Raw genomic sequence first — 23,616 nt, forward strand, 5'->3', positions numbered from 1 at the left:
CCCGTGCTTCAATGTTCAGTGTCCTCATCCCTATCCGCGAGCTTCAATGTTCAGTGTCCTCATCCTTATCCCTGTGCTTCAATGTTCAGTGTCCTCATCCCTATCCCCATGCTTCAATGTTCAGTGTCCTCATCCCTATCTGCGAGCTTCAATGTTCAGTGTCCTCATCCTTATCCCTGTGCTTCAATGTTCAGTGTCCTCATCCCTATCCCCATGCTTCAATGTTCAGTGTCCTCATCCCGATCCGCAAGCTTCAATGTTCAGTGTCCTCATCCTTATCCCTGTGCTTCAATGTTCAGTGTCCTCATCCCTATCCGCAAGCTTTAAATGTTCAGTGTCCTCATCCTTATCCCTGTGCTTCAATGTTCAGTGTCCTCATCCTTATCCCTGAGCTTCAATGTTCAGTGTCCTCATCCCTATCCCCATGCTTCAATGTTCAGTGTCCATCCTTATCCCCGTGCTTCAATGTTCAGTGTCCTCATCCCTATCCGCGAGCTTCAATGTTCAGTGTCCTCATCCTTATCCCTGTGCTTCAATGTTCAGTGTCCTCATCCCTATCCCCATGCTTCAATGTTCAGTGTCCTCATCCCTATCCGCGAGCTTCAATGTTCAGTGTCCTCATCCTTATCCCTGTGCTTCAATGTTCAGTGTCCTCATCCCTATCCCCATGCTTCAATGTTCAGTGTCCTCATCTCTATCCGCGAGCTTCAATGTTCAGTGTCCTCATCCTTATCCCTGTGCTTCAATGTTCAGTGTCCTCATCCCTATCCCCATGCTTCAATGTTCAGTGTCCTCATCCCGATCCGCAAGCTTCAATGTTCAGTGTCCTCATCCTTATCCCTGTGCTTCAATGTTCAGTGTCCTCATCCCTATCCGCAAGCTTTAAATGTTCAGTGTCCTCATCCTTATCCCTGTGCTTCAATGTTCAGTGTCCTCATCCTTATCCCTGAGCTTCAATGTTCAGTGTCCTCATCCCTATCCCCCTGCTTCAATGTTCAGTGTCCTCATCCCTATCCGCGAGCTTCAATGTTCAGTGTCCTCATCCTTATCCCCGAGCTTCAATGTTCAGTGTCCTCATCCCTATCCCCCTGCTTCAATGTTCAGTGTCCTCATCCCTATCCCCCTGCTTCAATGTTCAGTGTCCTCATCCTTATCCCCGAGCTTCAATGTTCAGTGTCCTCATCCCTATCCCCATGCTTCAATGTTCAGTGTCCTCATCCCTATCCCCGAGCTTCAATGTTCAGTGTCCTCATCCCTATCCCCGAGCTTCAATGTTCAGTGTCCTCATCCTTATCCCCGAGCTTCAATGTTCAGTGTCCTCATCCCTATCCCCCTGCTTCAATGTTCAGTGTCCTCATCCTTATCCCCGAGCTTCAATGTTCAGTGTCCTCATCCCTATCCCCCTGCTTCAATGTTCAGTGTCCTCATCCCTATCCCCGAGCTTCAATGTTCAGTGTCCATCCTTATCCCTGTGCTTCAATGTTCAGTGTCCTCATCCCTATCCGCAAGCTTCAATGTTCAGTGTCCTCATCCTTATCCCCATGCTTCGATGTTCAGTGTCCTCATCGAAGCAGGGGGATAAGGATGAGGACACTGAACATTGAAGCTCGCGGATAGGGATGAGGACACTGAACATTGAAGCAGGGGGATAGGGATGAGGACACTGAACATTGAAGCTCGGGGATAAGGATGAGGACCCTGAACATTGAAGCAGGGGGATAAGGATGAGGACACTGAACATTGAAGCTCGCGGATAGGGATGAGGACACTGAACATTGAAGCAGGGGGATAGGGATGAGGACACTGAACATTGAAGCTCGGGGATAAGGATGAGGACCCTGAACATTGAAGCAGGGGGATAAGGATGAGGACACTGAACATTGAAGCTCGCGGATAGGGATGAGGACACTGAACATTGAAGCAGGGGGATAGGGATGAGGCCACTGAACATTGAAGCTCGGGGATAAGGATGAGGACACTGAACATTGAAGCTCGCGGATAGGGATGAGGACACTGAACATTGAAGCAGGGGGATAGGGATGAGGACACTGAACATTGAAGCTCAGGGATAAGGATGAGGACACTGAACATTGAAGCACAGGGATAAGGATGAGGACACTGAACATTTAAAGCTTGCGGATAGGGATGAGGACACTGAACATTGAAGCACAGGGATAAGGATGAGGACACTGAACATTGAAGCTTGCGGATCGGGATGAGGACACTGAACATTGAAGCATGGGGATAGGGATGAGGACACTGAACATTGAAGCACAGGGATAAGGATGAGGACACTGAACATTGAAGCTCGCGGATAGGGATGAGGACACTGAACATTGAAGCATGGGGATAGGGATGAGGACACTGAACATTGAAGCACAGGGATAAGGATGAGGACACTGAACATTGAAGCTCGCGGATAGGGATGAGGACACTGAACATTGAAGCATGGGGATAGGGATGAGGACACTGAACATTGAAGCTCGGGGATAAGGATGAGGACACTGAACATTGAAGCTCGCGGATAGGGATGAGGACACTGAACATTGAAGCACGGGGATAAGGATGGACACTGAACATTGAAGCTCGGGGATAAGGATGAGGACACTGAACATTGAAGCACGGGGATAAGGATGGACACTGAACATTGAAGCTCGGGGATAAGGATGAGGACACTGAACATTGAAGCACGGGGATAAGGATGGACACTGAACATTGAAGCATGGGGATAGGGATGAGGACACTGAACATTGAAGCATGTAGCTCAGGATAGGCACTACAAGTCCCAGCAATGCAAAACCTACGAGGTAACAAGGGAAGTATTAGTGTTGTAACGAACGGCCCAGTGTTTGTGTTGTGTGTAACGTCACTTCCGTAACATTATGTGATGGTTTCGCTGAACTGTATTGCCGAAACTATGTTGGAACGCACGGCGCAAGTGTTTGGAACGCATCGCGCATGCGCAGTACGCAACAACGTGGCCCGTGTTTGTGTTGTGTGTAACATCACTTCCGTAACATTATGTGATGGTTTCGCTGAACTGTATTGCCGAAACTATGTTGGAACGCACGGCGCGAGCGTTTGGAGCGCATCGCGCATGCGCAGTACGCAACAACGTCACTTCCGCACCATCCTGTGATAGGCATCAAACTGTGACACTACACCGGTAAGGATACTTCCTGGTTTGGTGCATTAGGAGCCTCTACGCGTGCCGATATGTCTATTTCCAGCTTTACCCATATGAAACAAGCTACTACATTAGATATAGAAACACTATCTTTACTGTGTACCATCAGCGCCATCTACAGAAAATTTTGGGGTAGGACATCTAATTTTTAGTTTTATTTTTATATATATCATGGAATACTTTTGCTCAATGGATATATTATATTATATTCATATTAATAATGTGCATGCCCCCACAGTGTCCCATACATAGCCGGCACTTATGTCCCCTTATATCCGCTTGGTCCTTCTCTGACAAGTATAGTTTGTATTTTTTGTCTTGTATTTTCCTATATATTATTCCAATATGTATATATATATATATTTGATTAATAGGATTAATATGTATATAACAATGTATATGTTTTTTTTTTTTTATTTATTCTCAGTTTGTTTTTCTCTTTTAATCTTTAAGAGTGTTTTTATTCACGCCCCAGAAGAAGCGTTTTTCCTAATAACGCGAAACATGTCGGGCAAGTTGTGTGGACGCCACATCAGTTCATCACTATAGCATTTATATATACTGATTTATACGTTTTTGGTTGATAAGACCTCCTGTATAGATTTTGAATTATACTACTGATTTGTGATATAAATGCTGTGGTAGGTCCCTATATGGGTGGATATATTTCCTGTGCCCAAAAACTTTTTTTAACTACTTTATTTTGTATGTCTTTCCTATATTTGAATAAATTTATATAAAAATTATCAAACTATAATTTTTTTACATTTTTGAATATATTTGGTGCCTTTAAAATCCTAAAGTCCCCACCTATCCTTGTTCCAAAAACTGGTTCTACATTATGTTGCACTCTGCTTGTGTTCCCTATACATCTGAATTATACAAAATGGAGACGACTACGGTACATTTCTATCAATGGTAAGTGGAGAGATGTCTTTCTCAGCTGAAAGATTTCCGGGAGAGAAGATTCCAGCAATCTTTATCTGCACCTGTATTGAACCACTACCCAGAATATGTTTTTTGGGAGGTGAGAGAAGGATATTTTTGGTGGAGGACATTTTTTTGTGATTTATTTGCACACTTGCATCTTGAAGGATTGCACTTATTGAAACTTTTGAATTTATTTGGACTTTGTATTTTGCATTGTTACTTTATTTTTGATTGAAGGGCTATTCAGCATTTGTCATTGTAGTAGATATATATATATCTATATATATCTATATTTATATATATATCTATATATATATATATATCTATATATATATATATATATATATATATCTATATATATATATATATATATATATATATATATATATATATATATATATATCTATATCTATCTATATATATATCTATCTATATAGATATATATATATATATATATATATATATATATATATATAGATATATATATAGATATATATAGATATATATAGATATATATATATATATATAGATATATATATATATATATATATATATATATATAGATAGATATATATATAAATATAGATAGATATCTTGGCGAACTTCTTTGCACATATTTTAACCTCCCTGGCGGTACAATTATTTTGCATGGAAATTTGGCATTTTATATTGTAGTCCTGTAATTCTTAGGAATAACTCACTTAAATCTGTCCAAACCAGAGTCTAGCAGACATCCCGGGTATGATAAAGTTTGAAAAATGAAATCATAAATTATAATATAATAAATAACTATAAATAATTATACCAAATAATAATAATATAATAATAATAAAAATTATTCAATAATGTAATCAAATCAAAAACACTGAAATTTGCTCAGTTGCAGAATTGTCACTCTCATTACTTTTCAGTATTTGATGATGAATTTCCCCACAAACCGCTATCGCTCAATTCTGCGAGTGATTCTAATTTATTGTCGCTGTTTTCTAGCTGTAAAGGGACAGTTTTGGTTGCTATGGACAATCTCCAGTTTCCAGGCAGAAAGAAAAGTATTTATAATATAAAACTACACGCAGGGCATTTGGCAGACCACTAGGGACAAAGGGGATGCAAAATAATTACATACAGCAATGTAATCTGTAAGATTACATTATACTGTATGTAATGTGTGTGTTTCACTTTTTGAATTTGGCGTCGTTCTCCGTCCCCGTGCCTCACAATGCTGACAGGGAACGGAGCCTGGCTATGTGATAGATTGAGCGGAGGACATCGCTGGATCCAGGGGATAAGGTAAGTAAACTCATCCTGGATCCAGTGATGCGATCCTGAGTCTGGCTCGGGGTTACCGCTAATGGTACTGAATTTTCACCCCGAGCCAGACTCGGGAATACCGCCGGGGGGGTTAAAGCATTCATTCAGTTTTTATTTTATTTCATTGATTCTGGGTTGCATTGGCACTTTATTGAAATGTTAAAGTTTCATAATCATTTTTTTACACTTTTTTGCACATATTTAACTTTTTTTAGTGCAGTCTTGATTATATTGATATTGCTTTTCACATATACTGTGATATAGTATCTTCTGCTGATCCAAACTAATTAGATCTCACATCTGTGGTGCTGATGTATTACACATTCAACTATCAACTTACCTCTGCAAGTTGGTTCTTTTCCCCATTTTCCATCTCTACATGTAATAATTTCATTCCCTTCAAGAACATAAAAATTTGCACATTTATACTTCACACTGGAGCCCGATTGATAGCTAGGTTTTTTTGTATCAACATTATCTCCATTCAGGATGGTTGGAGGTTGACCACAGCTCTCTCCATATCCTGAAATGAAACAAAGAGCACACAAAATATAGATTTTAGGCCAATAAAATTAATCTGTAAGATATTTATAGGTTTCAAATATTTTATATATATATATTTATGTACACACACACACACACACACACACACACACACACACACACACACACACACACACACACACACACACACACACACACACACACACACACACTCTATATTACCAAAAGTATTGGGACACCTGCCTTTACACGCACATGAACTTTAATGGCATGCCAGTCTTAGTCTGTAGGGTTCAATATTGAGTTTGCCAACCCTTTAGCCTCATACACACGGTACGAAAATCAGAAGGGGATTGTCGTTTGACAGGCTGTTGTTCGAAATTCTTACCGTTAGTACGCTCCTTTCGACAATTGTTTTTCAATTTTCGGACAACAAATGTTGGGGAACGACGGCTCCACGTCCGATTTTCGGATGGTCAGTACACAAATCCGTCACACAAAATTCGAAAGTGCAAACGCGCAAGATTGGAACCAAGGAACGAGCCGGAAGCGGTCGGTCTTGTAAACTAGCATTCGTAATGGGGAATTAACATTTGTGAAGCGGAAAATTATGAAATGTCAAAATGCAGCGCACATTCTTTTCTTCTTTATTTCAATAATAATGAAGCTGCTTTGCTGGTAAAACTGATGGAGTTATACCAAACGTATTTTAAAAGGCATTTGTTTTCTAGTGATATCAAGAATATTATTATTATGCTTGTTCTTAGATTTTTTGGCCAAGTTACCACAACATGATTATCCCTGATTTTCTTTAAGATCAAAGATATAGCTATGTTGTTGTCCCTTGTTAATTTTACATTGTATTTTTTCTGATGTAACTGCCTACTCCCAAACTGTCATTTGAAGTAAAACACATAGCCAAGTATTATTCTACACAATTTTTTTAGTGTGCAGAAAAAAGATAACACAAATTAAATTAGAGATGCTATCTGCCATCAAAATACAAAGAACTTAACAAAAAAGTGCATTCCATGCATACAAAAATATAGAAAATTTAACAAGAAAAAACGTTATTCCAAAAACACAAAATAATAGAAATTAGTAAGGGGTGAAAATCCGAAAGACCAGCGGGGTTGTTGGGGGTCTTGTGGCTGGTATTGCCATTGACCACCATGCTGCTGGGGTGGGTGGGGTGGCTGTGGTGGGTTGGCTGTGGAGGTGGTGTATGTGGGCCCTGAAAAAAAATCACACAGTAGGGTGGTGGCATAGATATCGCCCATTGCCCCCCTGTTGAGGAGCTGCAGGATGAGATCCTTGCACCTTCTCCTCTGGTCACCGGCCACCCCCCTTTACCTATTGGCCGTCACCACGCCAAATCCCTCGCACACATCTCGCACACAGATGGCAGTAGTGGCCTGGCTAAAGAAGGCAGCTGTGGCCTCCTCCAGATCCCTGCTCTTCCTGGCCCTTTTAGCAGAAGGGCGTAGGGGAGGGATCTGGGACTCTGTCTGGCTGGTGGCCGCTGGCTCCTCCAGACTGACACTTTCTTGTGTATGAAAATGGAACATAATTAGAATTTTTTTTTATTGGTTTGGTCATCAATCACACACAATTTTGATCTCCTCACTGTTGCAATTTGAATGTGGAGAAATAGAAAAGACTATCATTCTGACCTTAGCATTTCTCATTCTTGTTCAAATCATTTTTGGTCCCTACTTTCTATTGATATGGAAACCACATTGTTAGGCAGAAATATTTTCCCAGTAATGTCTAGTTATCATCATTGTATTTGTAGGTACAAATATGTTCAACAATGCTATACCTGGGTCAAGCTGGGCTCCTCCACATCTTCATCCTGTGCATTAGGACCTGTGCGGACCTCAGGAGCTGTGGCCTCAACAGACGTAGAAGGGAGCGTAGACAGCGATAACCTGAGTTCAGTATGGCCTGACAAACACCACATGCTGTCGTAATACCACAGCCTGGGGACATATAGGTCATCCACTGCTGCTCCAGATCTCTCAGAGTCCAGGACCTTGTTCAGCTCCCTTTTAACTGTACTTCAAAGGTTGGCTATCTTTTGCTTGACGTAGTTGGTGTCTGCCCTGGGGTACAAAGGTTTGCATAACTCCACCAGTTTCTCCAAAGCTGCCTTCCTCAGTATTTTATTTGAGTAGTCTCTACTCTTCAACCTCCAGAGACAGGGCAGCTCCCTGTACATGTCAATGAAATGGGAGAGAAATTCTGGCGAAGTGAATGTATCAGTCATGATGCCTGCAAAACAGAACACAAGACAAACAATAATGTCTGCCTTAACCCATGAGCTGGTCCCAATATAGGCCTCAATCTAACAGTACAGGCCACTGACCACCTATGCCCCAATTTCCAATTGTTCCTTCGTTTTCTGCTCCTTTTTTTGCATCGGCGATCAATTGTCCTCCACTCCAAGATCGTTCCTACAGCCGCTGCATTGGCCGGGCATTCTGGCTTTATACATACTGAACATGCGTCAAACTCCACTCTCAGTGTGTCATGATGCTGAGGTGTGACCATCTCTCTTCTGCATGCGACACACACAGGAGAACATTCGGGAGGGACAACAAGGCACATTGCAGCCAGACCCGTGGTGGTGGAGCTCATAGGAGGCAGAAAGCAACCCCCATGAGCAAGGGTGAGATGGTGGAGATGGTTGCATCTTAGAGAAGCACGATTATGACTGCAAGCTGTGCAATTACAAAAGGCCCAACAGCCGAAAGGACAGCATTTTGGAGAAGGTCATTGCCGTTTTGCGATTTTGCATTTGCGTTTTGATTTTCGGTGGACCGATCAAAGGACCAAATCCGAAAACGGATGGAGTACATACATCAGATCATGAACATTCTTATTTGGTCATGTTTTTGGATATTCATTTATTTTTTGTACTTATTGTTTTTACTTCTTTCAACAGGGAGGCACAAAAAAAGGATGCTCCAGCCAAGCCACCACAAGGCATGAAGGGAGGCTACCCTCACTCCAGCCCCAACAGGGGAGGCAACAAGGCCATCTTCCCCCCAAAAACGTAAGTGCCAACTTCAGAAACACAAATTTAGCCACCGACGAGTATTTCTAGGTGGGCCATGGGCTTAAGGCAGAACTTAAGGAGTAAAGAACACTTTCTGATTGCTGCCTGGCTCATCAGTGCCCATTAATGCAGCCTTGCCAGTGTAGACATTGGTAGAGGAGAGCCCCCAGTGCTCCTAGTCACACCTACTAGGATGGTCATCACATATTATTATTATTATTATTATTATTATTCAGGATTTATATAGCGCCAGCAATTTACGCAGCGCTTTACAATATAAAAGGGAGACAATACAGTTACAATACAATTAAATACAAGAGGATTAAGAGGACCCTGCTCAGAAGAGCTTACAATCTAAAAGGGTGGGGCAGGTGGTACAGAAGGTTATAATTGTTGGGAATGAGTTTATGGAAGTGGTAGGAGATTAGTTTGAGACGTGATAGGCTTCCCTGAATAGATGAGTTTTCAGGGATCGTCTGAAGGTAGCAAGAGTAGGGGATAGCCGGACCGGTGGAGGTAGCGAGTTCCAGAGGATTGGAGAGGCTCTGGAGAAATCCTGGAGACGAGTGTGGGAGGAGGAGACAAGAGAGCTTGAGAGTAGGAGGTCTTGAGAAGAACGGAGGGGACGGTTTGGGTGATATTTGGAGACAAGATTGGTGATGTAGCTCGGGGCAGAGTTGTGAATGGCTTTGTATGTGGTGGTTAGTATTTTGAATTTAATTCGCTGGGTGATTGGGAGCCAGTGTAGGGATTGGAGGAGAGGGTTGGCAGACACTGAGCGGTTGGTAAGGTGGATAAGTCTGGCAGCAGCATTCATGATAGACTGAAGAGGAGATAGCCTATGGAGAGGCAGGCCAATGAGAAGGGAGTTGCAATAGTCAAGGCGAGAGATAACAAGGGAGTGAATGAGGATCTTGGTAGTTTTAATTGTTAAAAAGGGGCGAATTTTAGAGATGTTACGGAGGTGAAATCTACAAACTTTTGACAACGATTGGACTTGGGGCTGAAATGACAAGTCAGAGTCTAGGGTTACACCTAGTACCCTGGCGTGAGGGGAGGGCCTGATGGTTGCATTGTTGATTTTGATGGAAAAGTCATGGAGGGGGGCATGTGCAGGGGGGATTATTAATAGCTCAGTTTTAGAGAGGTTTAGTTTAAGGAAATGGTGTGACATCCACGCTGATATGTCAGTTAGCAGGTTAGTAATGCGAGAGGAGACTGAAGGAGTGAGGTGAGGAGTAGACAGATAGATTTGGGTGTCATCGGCGTATAAGTGGTATTGGAAGCCGTGGGCGGTTATCAGGTGACCAAGGGAGGAGGTATAAATAGAGAAGAGAAGGGGTCCAAGAACAGAGCCTTGGGGGACCCCCACAGAAAGGGGCAATGGAGAGGAGGATACAGAGTTGTAGGTGACACTAAAGGAGCGCTGTGATAGATAGGCAGAGAACCAGGAAAGCACAGAATCTCGGAGGCCAAGGGAATGTAGTTTATTGAGGAGGAGCGGGTGGTCAACAGTATCAAAGGCAGCAGAGAGGTCAAGTAGTAGGAGTATGGAGTACTGGCTGTTGGTTTTAGCAGTTAGTAGATCGTTAGTGAGTTTTAGTAAGGCAGTTTCTGTGGAGTGCTGAGAGCGAAAGCCAGACTGTAATGGGTCAAGAAGGTTATTTTCACTGAGGTAGGAGCTAAGGCGGTTGTAGACTAAGCGTTCTAGAAGTTTAGAGGTGAATGGGAGCAATGAGATAGGTCTTAAGTTGTTCAGGTTGGTGGGGTCCAGAGAGGGTTTTTTAAGTATGGGGGTGATCTGCGCATGTTTTAGACGGGAGGGGAAGGTGCCACTTGAGAGGGAGAGATTGTAGATGTGAGTGAGGGAGCATAGGATAGAATTAGAGGGTGACCTTAATAGTTGTGAGGGAACAGGGTCCAAGGGACAATTGGTTAGGTGAGCATCTGAGAAAAGTTTTGCAACCTCTTCAGTAGTAGTCAATTCAAAAGAGGAGAGTGTTGAATGTGCTATTGGGCCAGGTATGTTGGGTGGGGAAGATGTACGCACAGCGGAGGTGTCCTCGCGAATTGCATCAATCTTGTCTTTGAAGTGATTGGCAATCTCTTGGCCAGTGAGTGAGTTGGTGGGTAGAGGGGGTGGGGGACGAAGCAGAGAGTTAAAAGTTGAGAAGAGCTGACGAGGATTGGATGACAAAGTATTAATAAGAGATACAAAGTAGGCTTGTTTGGCAGCATGGAGGCAGGAATTGTATTTTAGAAGAGCAGATTTATATATGGTGAAGTCTTGGAGGCATTTGGTTTTACGCCACAGCCGTTCAAGAGCACGGCAACGTCTCTTGAGATTTCTAGTGTTGTCAGTTTGCCAGGGTTGTAATGGTCGGGGCCTGATTCTGCGTGTGGTTAGAGGAGCAAGTGCATCTAGTGATGAAGAGAGTGAACTGTTGTAGACAGAGATGGCAAGGTCAGGACAGGACAGGGGAGAGATTATATCATATAGGTGGTCAGTAGCAGAATAGAGAAGAGAAGGCTTAAGGTGGCGAAGGTTTCTACAAGTGATAGTTTGCTGCTTGGAAGGATGGGTTGTTGGAGACAAAGATACAGTGAAACTAATGAGGTTGTGATCAGAGAGAGGAAAGGGGGTGTTTGTGAGATTGCTAGGGTTGCAGAGATGAGAGAATACAAGGTCAAGGGTATTACCATTAGAGTGAGTGGAAGTATGTGTCCATTGGGTTAGGTCAAAAGATGAGGTTAAGTCAAGAAGTTTAGCTGTAGTTGGGTTGTTAACGTTGATAGGAATGTTAAAGTCACCAAGAATGATGGTGGGTATTTCAGAGGAGAGAAAGTAGGGTAGCCAGACAGCAAAGTCATCAAGAAAGCGTGACACCGGTCCAGGAGGCCGATAAATTGCTGCAATTCTCAGAGAAATAGGAGAAAACAGGCGAATACAGTGCATCTCGAAAGAAGAGAGGGAAAGAGAGGGAGGGATGGGAAGGACTTGGAAGGTGTATTGTGGGGATAGGAGCAATCCAACTCCACCTCCTTTCTGTCCATTGGGTCTGGGGGAGTGAGTCCAATGGAGACCACCATGGGAGAGGGCAGCAGGAGAAGCTGAGTCCAAATTTTGAAGCCAGGTTTCAGTTATGGCAAGTATGTTGAAGCTATGAGAGATGAAGAGGTCATGTACAGATGTTATCCCGTATCCCATAGGAGACAAGAGGGGGTGGGGGGCAAATGCAGGACTTTTTCAATGTTTAAGTCACGTGATCGTGACGCCACATGTAGGGAAGTGTTTTCGACCCCTTCTGGCACGAGAGAGCCTGTAATTGAAGATTCTCTGCTCTGGGGGGAGGTTCCTTATAGGAAATGGCTTCATCAGATGTTTCCCCAGAGCAAAGGCCTCATCTGCCATAAAAACAAAATTGAGTCCCTTAACATTCTCCTCAGCAGGTGGCAAGTTTAAGGTGCCATTCTGGAGCTGCTTGTAGAACTCTGTCTGCATAATCCCTCCTCCATCAGAGTTGCGGCCCTTCTTCCCAACATCGGTATACAAGAACTCGTAGTTGACAGACACTACAGCTAGCATGACTGTGCTGCAAAAGCCTTTATAGTTAAAATAATAGGAGCCAGAGATGGCTGGTGGTATAATCCAGACATGCTTGCCATCAATAGCACGACCGCAGTTGGGAAAATTCCACTGCTGATGGAAATGGGCTGCAACGTCCTGCCACTGCTCTGGGTTGGAAGGAAACTGTGTATTTAAAAAAGAAAAAAGAAAGTACTACGTATGCACATAACATTGCAATCAGATTTGACGAAAACATCCTTAGCCAACATAAGGATACACTTAAATGGGTATTTAAAGACAAAAGTTGAAGGTCAGCTTATCTTATTCCTCCCCCCTATGGTGGCCCATTAGACAACTTTTAAAGGGGGGGGGGGGGTAATAGGTAAATGTTTTGGACAGGTAACCCTCTCAAATTCCATGAGAACTTTTTGCATAAATAATCAGTGATACTTTGGCCAGCCCCTCCTATGGCCCCTTTCACATGGGACAGATCCGTAATGATCCACCCTGTGATGATCTGCTTGCTCAGTGGGGATCGCTCCGTTGATCCCCGCTGACCTGGCAGATGACAGGTGTGCAAGGACCGCCCTGTCAGATCTCTGCTCTCCCCTATGGGGGGATCGGATGAACACGGACCGTTTGTACGTGTTCATCCAATCTGCTCTGCAGACGGATAGAAAAATAGGATTTTCCTTCGTCTGCAGAATCGGACCATAGTGGAGATGACACCCGCTATCCCATAGGGATGCCTGTATGTCCATATTTCATCCGCAAACGGATGGATGAAATACGGACATACTGTCCGCATGTGTGAAAGGGGCCTTACTTACACTATTGGCATCCCAGTCGACAGGTAAGAAGTGTCATAATCTAAAAAGCTGGATACACACTGTGCACATTACAGCACATTATGACATGATAATTTAACCAATCAATATAATAGGAGACAAAAATTTAAGAAGTTTTAATTTGTAGGTAATCAGGCAGGCCCTTCTACTACATGGTCTGGGGAATTTATACAGAAATTTGAACACAAAAGAGGTATATTCTGTATGGGTTTGTCCAAGTCAGCAGATTTGGGGGGGGGGGGGGTTTCCAAATGAGTTTGGGCCAATAAAAATGGCCTCTTACACTCTGTTATTGGTTGAGTACACCAATAACATTTATACACATTTCAGGGGTTGCTTAGGGTAAGCCCCAAAATGTAGCTGACAAAAAACATTGTTAAGTTACCAGGCTAGGTGTGTATGGGCCCAGGATACCATGCTGGGGAAGTTATTGAAGGAAAATATGCATGTAGGCCAAAAAAGGAGCAGGAAAAGCTTACAGCGTGCATCAGGACAAAGAGGACATCCACAGCATATTACAATATTGATAATTATGTAATCAACAAATTAATAAAATACATTGGCACATATAAATATATAGAATGTGATCTTAAAGGTAAAAGCTTACCCAAATATAGTCCTTCTGTGGGACTTGAATGATGGCTGAGCTGGTCTCTGGAATAATGGCTCCCAGAGCCTAGGGGGAGATCCCAGTATTAAACTTGAGGTCCTGGAGGTTTCTCCACGTCGCCAAGTACTGCCAGGTGGCTATGAGCCTTTGCTCTGGAATGATGGAAAGCCTCATACATCTGTCCTGCTTCTTAATATAGGGGGTCACCAATGCCAAGAGGTGGTGAAAGCAGGTGTCTGTCATCCAGAAAAAATCCTGAAAATCATATGGATTATTCTCCTGGAGCTCCCGCAGTAATGGCATATGACATCATTGGTCACGATTAAGCAACACATTTTTTGATCCAAGAACTCCTCCTGTTCCTGGACTGGACTTGGGTCAAAGCAATAACTCCTAGCCCAGTAATCACATGTTCTTGGGTGGTTGCCGAACGGCCGCTCAGAAACAAAGTGAAAAGCACGAACTGAAAAGCGCAAATCAACACTCACCAAACTTTTACTAACATGAAATTAGCAGAAGGAGCCCAAAGGGTGGCGCTCGAGAAGTGAACTTCCTCTTTATAGTCTCGTAGTACGTCACTACGTTCGCGTCGTCGAACGACAATTTGCGTAACAATAGCTAGCAAGACAAGATCATGGCACACACCTTTTGACAAAAATCAAGCGCTCGGTTGTCCAACAATCAGACCGCGTGTACTAGGCCTTTGCAACTACAACAGCTTTAGGTTTAGGAGTGTGTCTATGGGAACGTTTGACTATTCTTCCAGAAGCACGTCACTACGTTTGTGTTGTCGAACGACAATTTGCGTAACAATAGTATGCAAGACAAGATCATGGCACGCGCCCTTTTGACAAAAATCAGGCGCTCGGTCATCCAACAATCAGACCATGTGTACGAGGCCTTTGCAACTATAACAGCTTCAGGTTTAGGAGTGTGTTTATTGGAATGTTTGACCACTATTCCAGAAGCACATTTGTGAGGTCAGGCACTGATGTTGGACGAGAAGGCCTGGCATGCAGTTTCCACTTTAATCCATCCCCAATGTGTTCTATCAGGTTAAGGTCAGGACTCTATGCAGGCCAGTCAAGTTCCTCCACCCCAAACTTGCTCAACCATGTCTTTATGGATCTTGCTTTGTGCACTGGTTAAAATCATTTGGTGGAGGGGGGATTATGGTGTGGTGTTGATTTTCAGGGGTTGGACTCGGCCCCTTAGTTCCAGTGAAGGCAACTCTTAAAGCATCAGCATAGCAAGACATTTTGGACAATTTTATTCTCCCAACTTTGTGGGAACAGTTTGGGGATGGCTTCTTCCTGTTCCAACATAACTGCGCACCAGTGCACAACAAGGTCCATAAAGACATGGATGAGCCGAGTTTGGGGTGGAGGAACTTGACTGACTTGAACTATCCTGACCTCAACCCAATAAAACACCTTAGGAATGAATTAGAGAGCAGACTGTAAGCCAGGCTTTCTCAGTGCCTGACCTCACAAATGCGCTTATGGAAGAATGGTCAAACATTCCCATAGACACACTCCTAAACCTTGTGGACGGCCTTCCCAGAAGAGTTGAAGCTGTTATAGCTGAAAAGGGTGGGCCAACTCAATATTGAACCCTACGGACTAAGACTGGGATGTCATTACAGTTCATGTGCGTGTAAAGGCAGGTGTCCCAATACTTTTGGTAATATAGTGTGTATATATATATATATATATATATATATATATATATATATATATATATATATATATACACATACACATACACACACCTCCATCAAATCATTCTCTGCAGCTGTTACCTTTTGTACCACCCCCTCCCTTTAGAATGTAAGCTCTACGAACCGGGCCCTCCTGTACCTTTTGTATTGAACTGTACTGTAATTGTGTTTTCCCCCACTATACATTGTAAAGCGCTGTGTAAACTGTTGGCGCCATATAAATCGTGTATAATAACAATAATAATAATATATCTCCCAGTCTGTAGCACTGACAAGAAAATTATTCTGTGTCAAGCCCTCTACCAAATAGTACAGGTATGGCCTGCAAAGATTGTGGGAGATATAGTTCTGACAGTTGGAGCTGGCTTGGTGGAGGGGACTGCAAATCCCACAAGACACTGGGGTAAGAAGGAAAGGTGGTTCCCTGCTGTGTTCATGGGCTGAGAAGAGGAAGTATTGAAGCTGTTCTAAGAGGACTGAATGGACCCTGGGGCTGCTCACCACTGCACCTGAGAGAGAGGAACAGTGACAGACATTTTGGACCATTAGCGAGAGCAACTGTTGTTGGAGAAGCCAACTCTCTGAACAAGGGGATGGACACTGAGGACACTGGCTGGCTGAACTTCACACAATGAACATAGAAAGAATCACTTGCTGACATAGGAGTTGGTGAGAGGCCGCTGATTGGTAGCACTCGTGGGCAGTGGTGGGCACTGATTGCTGCCACTGGTGGGCACTGTATGCTGGCATTAGTGGGCAATGGTGGGCACTGTTTTGTGACACTGTATTTATTTATTGTAATCAGGGCACTGATGATCAGTGCCCTGATTACATCCCTAGATGTCACCCTGTGAGGAGATGCCACTGATCAACTCTCCTCTCTTCACACTCTGTCAATGTGAGGCGAGGAGAGCCAGTTACCGGCATCTCCTTGTTTACATCTGACTGGTTGTGATTGGACACAGCTGATCACATGGTAAAAGAGCCATGGACATGGCTTTTTACAGAGATCGGGGTCACGCCATGTCCTAGCAACATGGTGCGGCTGAGATCACAGATCGCGGGCATGTGAGAGCGGCTGTTCTGGGACGCCGTCACATGACGGCGTCCCAGAACAAGAGCTGCGCTGCCCTGCCATCATTTGACGGTGGGCGGGCAGAAAGCAGTTAAAGTTAGAGAAGAAGCCTGGTGCTAGAATTATCACGCTCATTCTGACATTCAGAATGATACCCCATGTGTAGTGCAATCGCCATTTACATGTGTGTGAGACCAATGTGCACATTTGCATTTGTGCATGAACACAAGGGGATAGGGGCGCTGTCAATTAAAAAAAAAAAAAAATTTAATTATTTATTCTCTTTATTTTTATTTTTTTTACACAGTCTCTCTATAAAAAAAAAAATGTTTTTTTATCAACTTTAGTGAATAACATCTCTTGTGATGTTCTCTCTACTGAGAGATCTGGGGTTCATTAGACCCCAGGTCTCTCCTCTGCCCTCAAAAGCATCTCATCAATCCGAGATTGGTTTGATGAGATGCTTTACAAGCCAGTAACGGCCAGGTAAACAAAAAAAAAAACGAAAACGGAAATGACAAAATCCTATTGCTTATTTAACATATATCATTAACATGTCATAAGAGAGTTGTGTTAGAAAGTTATTATAATGAGAATTAATGTCTAAAAGTGAAAGTACCTTTATATCAAATGTCTTTTTGTGATAATATCTTGGCTATATATTGTTACAGTATTTTGAGAATTTCCTGAGGCCCTGACGAAGCGGGTTAGCCCACGAAAAGTGTCGGACAATCCAACCGGATCTCTTAGCCAGGATGGTCATACCCTAGACAACTAGCTTGTAACTTTGATTTTAATCAATCCTGTTTCTCTTTTAACTACTTCCCGACCAGCGCACGACGAATGTACGTTGACAGAATGGCACGGGCAGGCAAATGGGCGTACATGTACGTCCCTTTAAATTTGCCGCCCTGCCATCGGGAGCACGCCGCCGGCGCCGCGCTCCCGCGCTGGTCGGGACCCCCGGGAGTCCGGTCGCGGGACCCGCGGACTCGATCGCCGCGGGCATCCCCGCGATCGTCTCACGAAGCGGCCGAATGGAGAAGTGCCGTTGTAAACAACATTTCTCCATTCTGCCTAGCAACTAGTGACGCTGATCTCTGCTCCATGTGATTGGAGCAGAGATCAGTGTTCACTAAATGAAGGCCCAACCCCCCCACAGTTAGTAACACACCCCTAGGAACACTTAACCCCTACACTGCCACCCACTGGTTAACCCCTTCACTGCCAGTGTCATTTACACAGGAATCACTGCATTTATATAGCAATGATTACTGTATAAATGACAATGGTCCCAAAAATGTGTCAAAAATGTCCGATGGGTCCCCCACAATGTCGCAGTCACAATAAAAATCGCTGATCGCCGCCATTACTAGTAAAAAAAATAATAAAAAATTATTAATAAAAATGCTATAAAACTATCCCTATTTTCTAAACGCTATAACTTTTGCACAAACCAATCAATAATCGCTTATTGCGATTTTTTTTAACCAAAAATATGTAGAAGAATACGTATCGGCCTCAACTGAGGGCAAAAAAAGTTTTTTTATATATTTTTGGGGGATATTTATTATAACAAAAAGTAAAAAATAATGCGTTTTTTTCAAAATTGTCGCTCTATTTTTGTTTATAGCGCAAAAAATAAAAACCGCAGGGGTGATCAAATACCACCAAAAGAAAGCTCTATTTGTGGGAAAAAAAGGACGTCAATTTTGTTTGGGAGCCACGTCGCACGACCGCACAATTGCCAGTTAAAGCGACGCAGTGCCGAATCGCAAAAAGTGGTCTGTTCTTTGACCAGCAAATTGGTCCGGTCTGAAAGTGGTTAAACAATCTGTGTGTAATCTTCAATAAAAGTTTTTTTTTTTTTTTTAATCATTTGGCTTAGCATTTATTAATCCCTGGAGGGCACATGTAAAGTCCCACAAATGTCAATGTATTGTCTTATATATATCATATCAGATGGTACCCCCTAGGGCAGGGGGGCCCTCCAGATGTTGCAGAACTACAAGCCCCATTATGCCCCTGGGAGTAATTGTAACTGCCAGCCTTGCAATGCCTCATGGGAAATGTAGTTCCACAACAGCTGGGGGGCTACTTGTTGCCTACCCCTGCCCTAGGGTTATAGTTATCTCACACTCATCCCTCGCATTCTCTGTACCTCGAATGTAAACTTACTTGTAGAGACACATTTTGGGTAATTTATGTGTCTTTTTTCACATTTGGCTTCCAGGCTGTTCAGTGGCACCATTCCTTCAGTGCATTCAAATACAACCGGTTGTCCATTTTCAATAACGGTGCCTTTACTGTATCGAATGTGATTTAAGGCCATTTCATGTTGTTGTATTACACAGAAACCTTGAGCCAAACAAATATCCATAGACATATATATAAATATCATTAGAGCATTTGAAATGGTATTATCTATATCACATATAGGGGTTGATTTACTAAAAGCAAATAGACTTTTCGCTCTGCAAGGGCATTTGCTCCAGAGCTTAGTAAATGAGGGGAAGCTTTGCTGACTTCCAATCATGTGCAAGCAAAAATGCAGTTTTTTTGCAAAGTGAAGCTTCCCCTCATTTAGCAAACTCTGGAGCAAATGCCCTTGCAGAGCACAACTGCACTTGCGAAGTTGACTTTAGTAAATTAACCTTATGCTGTACACACGGCCGGACATTCCGACCACAAAATCCATCAGATTTTTTCCGACCGATTTTGGCCGAAACTGTTTTTGCATACACAAGGTCGGACAAAGTTGTCGGAAAATCCGATCGTTCGGAACGATGTGACGTTCGTTGTGGGCGACGGGACTACGTAGAGGCTAGTAACCAATAGCTTTGGTCTCCTAATTTAATCTGAGCATGCGTGGCACTTTGTCCGTCGGAATTCTCTACAAACGATCGGAAAAAGTCGGATCGGATTTTTTTAACGGAAAATTTTAGATCCTGCTCTCAAATTTTTTCCATGGGAATTTCCGACGGAAAAGGTCCGATAGAGCCCACACACGATCGGATTTTCCGACAATATAATCCAATCGCACCTTTTCCGTCAGAATTTCCGACCGCGTGTACAGGGCATAAGAGTCTGTTCACGCTATGTGTGGTAACTGGCAGTTTTCCACACTGGATCAATGCCAGTCAACGCCAGGGTACATAAAAAACAATTGTGACCCGTTTATACCATAACATTGGTATGATGTGTAGTGGGGGAAAATGCAGAAATGCTGCATTATCCGCAGTGCACTGGATGGCACCGGAGGTGGAATTCTGGACTCTGACCTGTCCTTTCAGCCCCATATCCAATAACCGTCACCATTGTAGAATCTACAAAATATGCCCATTCTTAACCACTAAAACCCACCATCTCACCTCTCATCTCACCACTCATTCACTCCCTTGCTATCTCTTGCCTTGACTACTGCAACTCCCTTCTCATAGGCCTACCCCCAGAAAGTCTATATATCCTTCAGTCCATGATGAATGCTGTGGCCAGGCTTAGCTACATTACCGATGGCTTAGTGCTCACCACCACCGTCTGTCAATTCCTCCACTGGCTTCTGACTAACCAACAAAGAAAATTCTAAATACTAAAAACAACCTACAAAGCCATTTACAACTCTACCATGAGCTGCATCTCCAATCTCGTCTAAATAAATCTCCTATATCATCTTCTCTGTTGCTCCCTACTGGTCTGTAACTGGTCTGTTACTACCTACTGGTCTCTAGATCAATTGTGCCCTCCTCCGAAGCTCATCTTCAGAACTTCTCCAGAGCCTCTCCCTTCCTCTGGAACTCTCTACCCCAATATGTCCGGCTAGCTTCCATACTATACATATTTTAGGCGATCCCTAACAACTCCTCTTTTTAGGAAAGCTTATCCCATCTCTACCTAAAAACTGAACTTTTAATAGTTCTATCAGCTCATCCCTCCCGCAGGTATTATCTTATGTACCACTTTCCCCTCTCTATTAGATTGTAAGCTCTCACGAGCGGGACGCTCCTTACCCTCTTGTATTGAATTGTAACTGTACTGCCTCTCTTTATATTGTAAAGTGCTGTGCAACCTGTTGGTGTCTTTAAAAACCCTTATAATATTAATAATAAAAATCACTGCCTAACAAAATGTACAGAAACCTGCATTCTAAATGGAGCATTTTAGAATGTGGACAATGTGAAGGTACACTACATACACTATATTACGAAAAGTATTGGAACGCCTGCCTTTACATGCACATGGATTTTAATGGCATCCCAGTCTTAGTCTATAGGGTTTAATATTGAGTTGGCCCACCCTTTACAGCTATAACAGCTTCAACTCTACTGGGAAGGCCGTCCACAAGGTTTAGGAGTGTGTCTATGGGAATGTTTGACCATTCTTCCAGAAGCCCATTTGTGAGGTCAGGCACTAATGTGGGCGAGAAGGCTTGGCCCACAGTCTCCGCTCTAATTCCTCCCAAAGGTGTTCTGTCGGGTTTAGGTCAGGACTTTGTGCAGGCTAGTCAAGTTCCTTCACCCCAGACTCGCTCATTCATGTCTTTATGGACCTTGCTTTGTGCACTGGTGCGTAGTTATGTTGGAACAAGAAGGGGCCATCCCCAAACTGTTCCCACAAAAGTTGGTAGCGTGATATTGTCCAAATTGTCTTGGTATGCTAACGCCTTAAGAATTCCCTTCACTGGAACTAAGGGGCCAAGCCCAACCCCTGAAAAACAACCCCACACCCTAATCCCCCCTCCACCAAATGATTTAGACTAGTGATGGCCGAACGGTTCGCCCGGCGGTCGTTTCGCGGCGAATTTCCGACTTTCGCCGTCCGCGGGTTCGAACGCCTTTTTCCGTCGTTCGCCCCGGCGGACTTACGTGTTTAATGTATACAAGAACTTTAACCTTTCGTGACACGTTTATCATGTGTTACAGGACAACCAATTGAGACATGACAGCTCATGGACACTTGGACATTCCCCCTAACCTATAAATACACCCGATCCGGTGGCCATTTTACATTCTTTCTTCTGTCACTGTAGGGAAAGGATCCTGTGTGGAGTAGGGACAGAGAAAACGCTAGCTATTTGGTACACAAAAGTTCTTTTCAGGACTGGTATAGGTGTTAGGTCAGCAGCCTGAGTTTCTTTTGTCAGTTTAGATAAAGGGACAGAGCGCTGTATGCTGCTATTTTAGGGACAGCTCAGCCAGATTAGTCTTTCTTCATCATCATCATCATCATCATCATTAGCTGTTACTATCAGGTCCACAAAAGAGCTGTTCCAGCTAATCGTTCCAGCCTACTCTTTTTTGCCAATTTGTATAGGGACAGGCAGGAAGCAGTGTGTCAGGCAGTGAGGATAATTTTAAAGACTTGCTGTTACTATTAGTTCCACAAAGGTTCTTTTCAGGACTGGTATCAGTGGTACGGTAATAGGCTTGTACACGTATAATATTCTTTCTTCCAAATATAGAAAGAATATTATACTTGACTGCTGCCCTTCTGCTGCAGTCTGCTAATCATTCACAACTCACTTGTTCCACAAAAGTTCTTATAAGGACTGGTAACTTGGTCTGTCTAGGGTGCTACGGTACATAGGCTTGGGTGCGGTACAGTCTGCTGTTCTGTAAGGACCGCTATCGGTCCACAATAGATAGGGTTGCCGTGCACTACTGCTGACCGCTGCCCTATACTGCAGCAGTCCTTCAGCGGTATAGGGACTGACGCACAGTCTGCTAAACACTAATACACAACCTGCTTGGTCCACAAAAGTTCTTATAAGGACTGGTAACTTGGTATAGGGTGCTACGGTACATAGGCCTGAGTGCGTTACAGTCTGCTGTTCTGTAAGGACCGCTATCGGTCCACAATACATAGGGTTGACGTGCACTACTGCTGACCGCTGCCCTATACTGCAGCAGTCCTTCAGCGGTATAGGGACTGACGCACAGTCTGCTAAACACTAACACACAACCTGCTTGGTCCACAAAAGTTCTTATAAGGACTGGTAACTTGGTATAGGGTGCTACGGTACATAGGCCTGAGTGCAGTACAGTCTGCTGTTCTGTAAGGACTGCTATCGGTCCACAATACATAGGGTTGCCGTGCACTACTGCTGACCGCTGCCCTATACTGCAGCAGTCCTTCAGCGGTATAGGGACTGACGCACAGTCTGCTAAACACTAATACACAACCTGCTTGGTCCACAAAAGTTCTTATAAGGACTGGTAACTTGGTATAGGGTGCTACGGTACATAGGCCTGAGTGCGTTACAGTCTGCTGTTCTGTAAGGACCGCTATCGGTCCACAATACATAGGGTTGCCGTGCACTACTGCTGACCGCTGCCCTATACTGCAGCAGTCCTTCATTGGTATAGGGACTGACGTACAGTCTGCTAATCACTAACACACAACCTGCTTGGTCCACAAAAGTTCTTATAAGGACTGGTAACTTGGTATAGGGTGCTACGGTACATAGGCCTGAGTGCGTTACAGTCTGCTGTTCTGTAAGGACCGCTATCGGTCCACAATACATAGGGTTGCCGTGCACTACTGCTGACCGCTGCCCTATACTGCAGCAGTCCTTCATTGGTATAGGGACTGACGTACAGTCTGCTAATCACTAACACACAACCTGCTTGGTCCACAAAAGTTCTTATAAGGACTGGTAACTTGGTATAGGGTGCTACGGTACATAGGCCTGAGTGCGTTACAGTCTGCTGTTCTGTAAGGACCGCTATCGGTCCACAATACATAGGGTTGCCGTGCACTACTGCTGACCGCTGCCCTATACTGCAGCAGTCCTTCATTGGTATAG

General features: G+C 43.7%; 1 protein-coding gene across 1 annotated transcript in view; it reads right to left on the bottom strand.

The window, feature by feature from the left end:
* The window catches only part of LOC143958869 (coagulation factor XIII B chain-like), a 143,881-nt gene that overhangs the window by 25,668 nt on the left and 94,597 nt on the right, over positions 1-23,616 (bottom strand). The window contains 2 exon segments of the mRNA XM_077467851.1: positions 5,769-5,951; positions 18,993-19,172. Coding sequence (XP_077323977.1) covers positions 5,769-5,951; positions 18,993-19,172 — 363 coding nt within the window.

The sequence above is a fragment of the Lithobates pipiens genome, unplaced genomic scaffold (genome assembly GCF_037356315.1).
Source record: "Lithobates pipiens isolate NorthernLeopardFrog02 unplaced genomic scaffold, aLitPip1_a1.2 Scaffold_62, whole genome shotgun sequence".
NCBI lineage: Eukaryota > Metazoa > Chordata > Amphibia > Anura > Ranidae > Lithobates > Lithobates pipiens.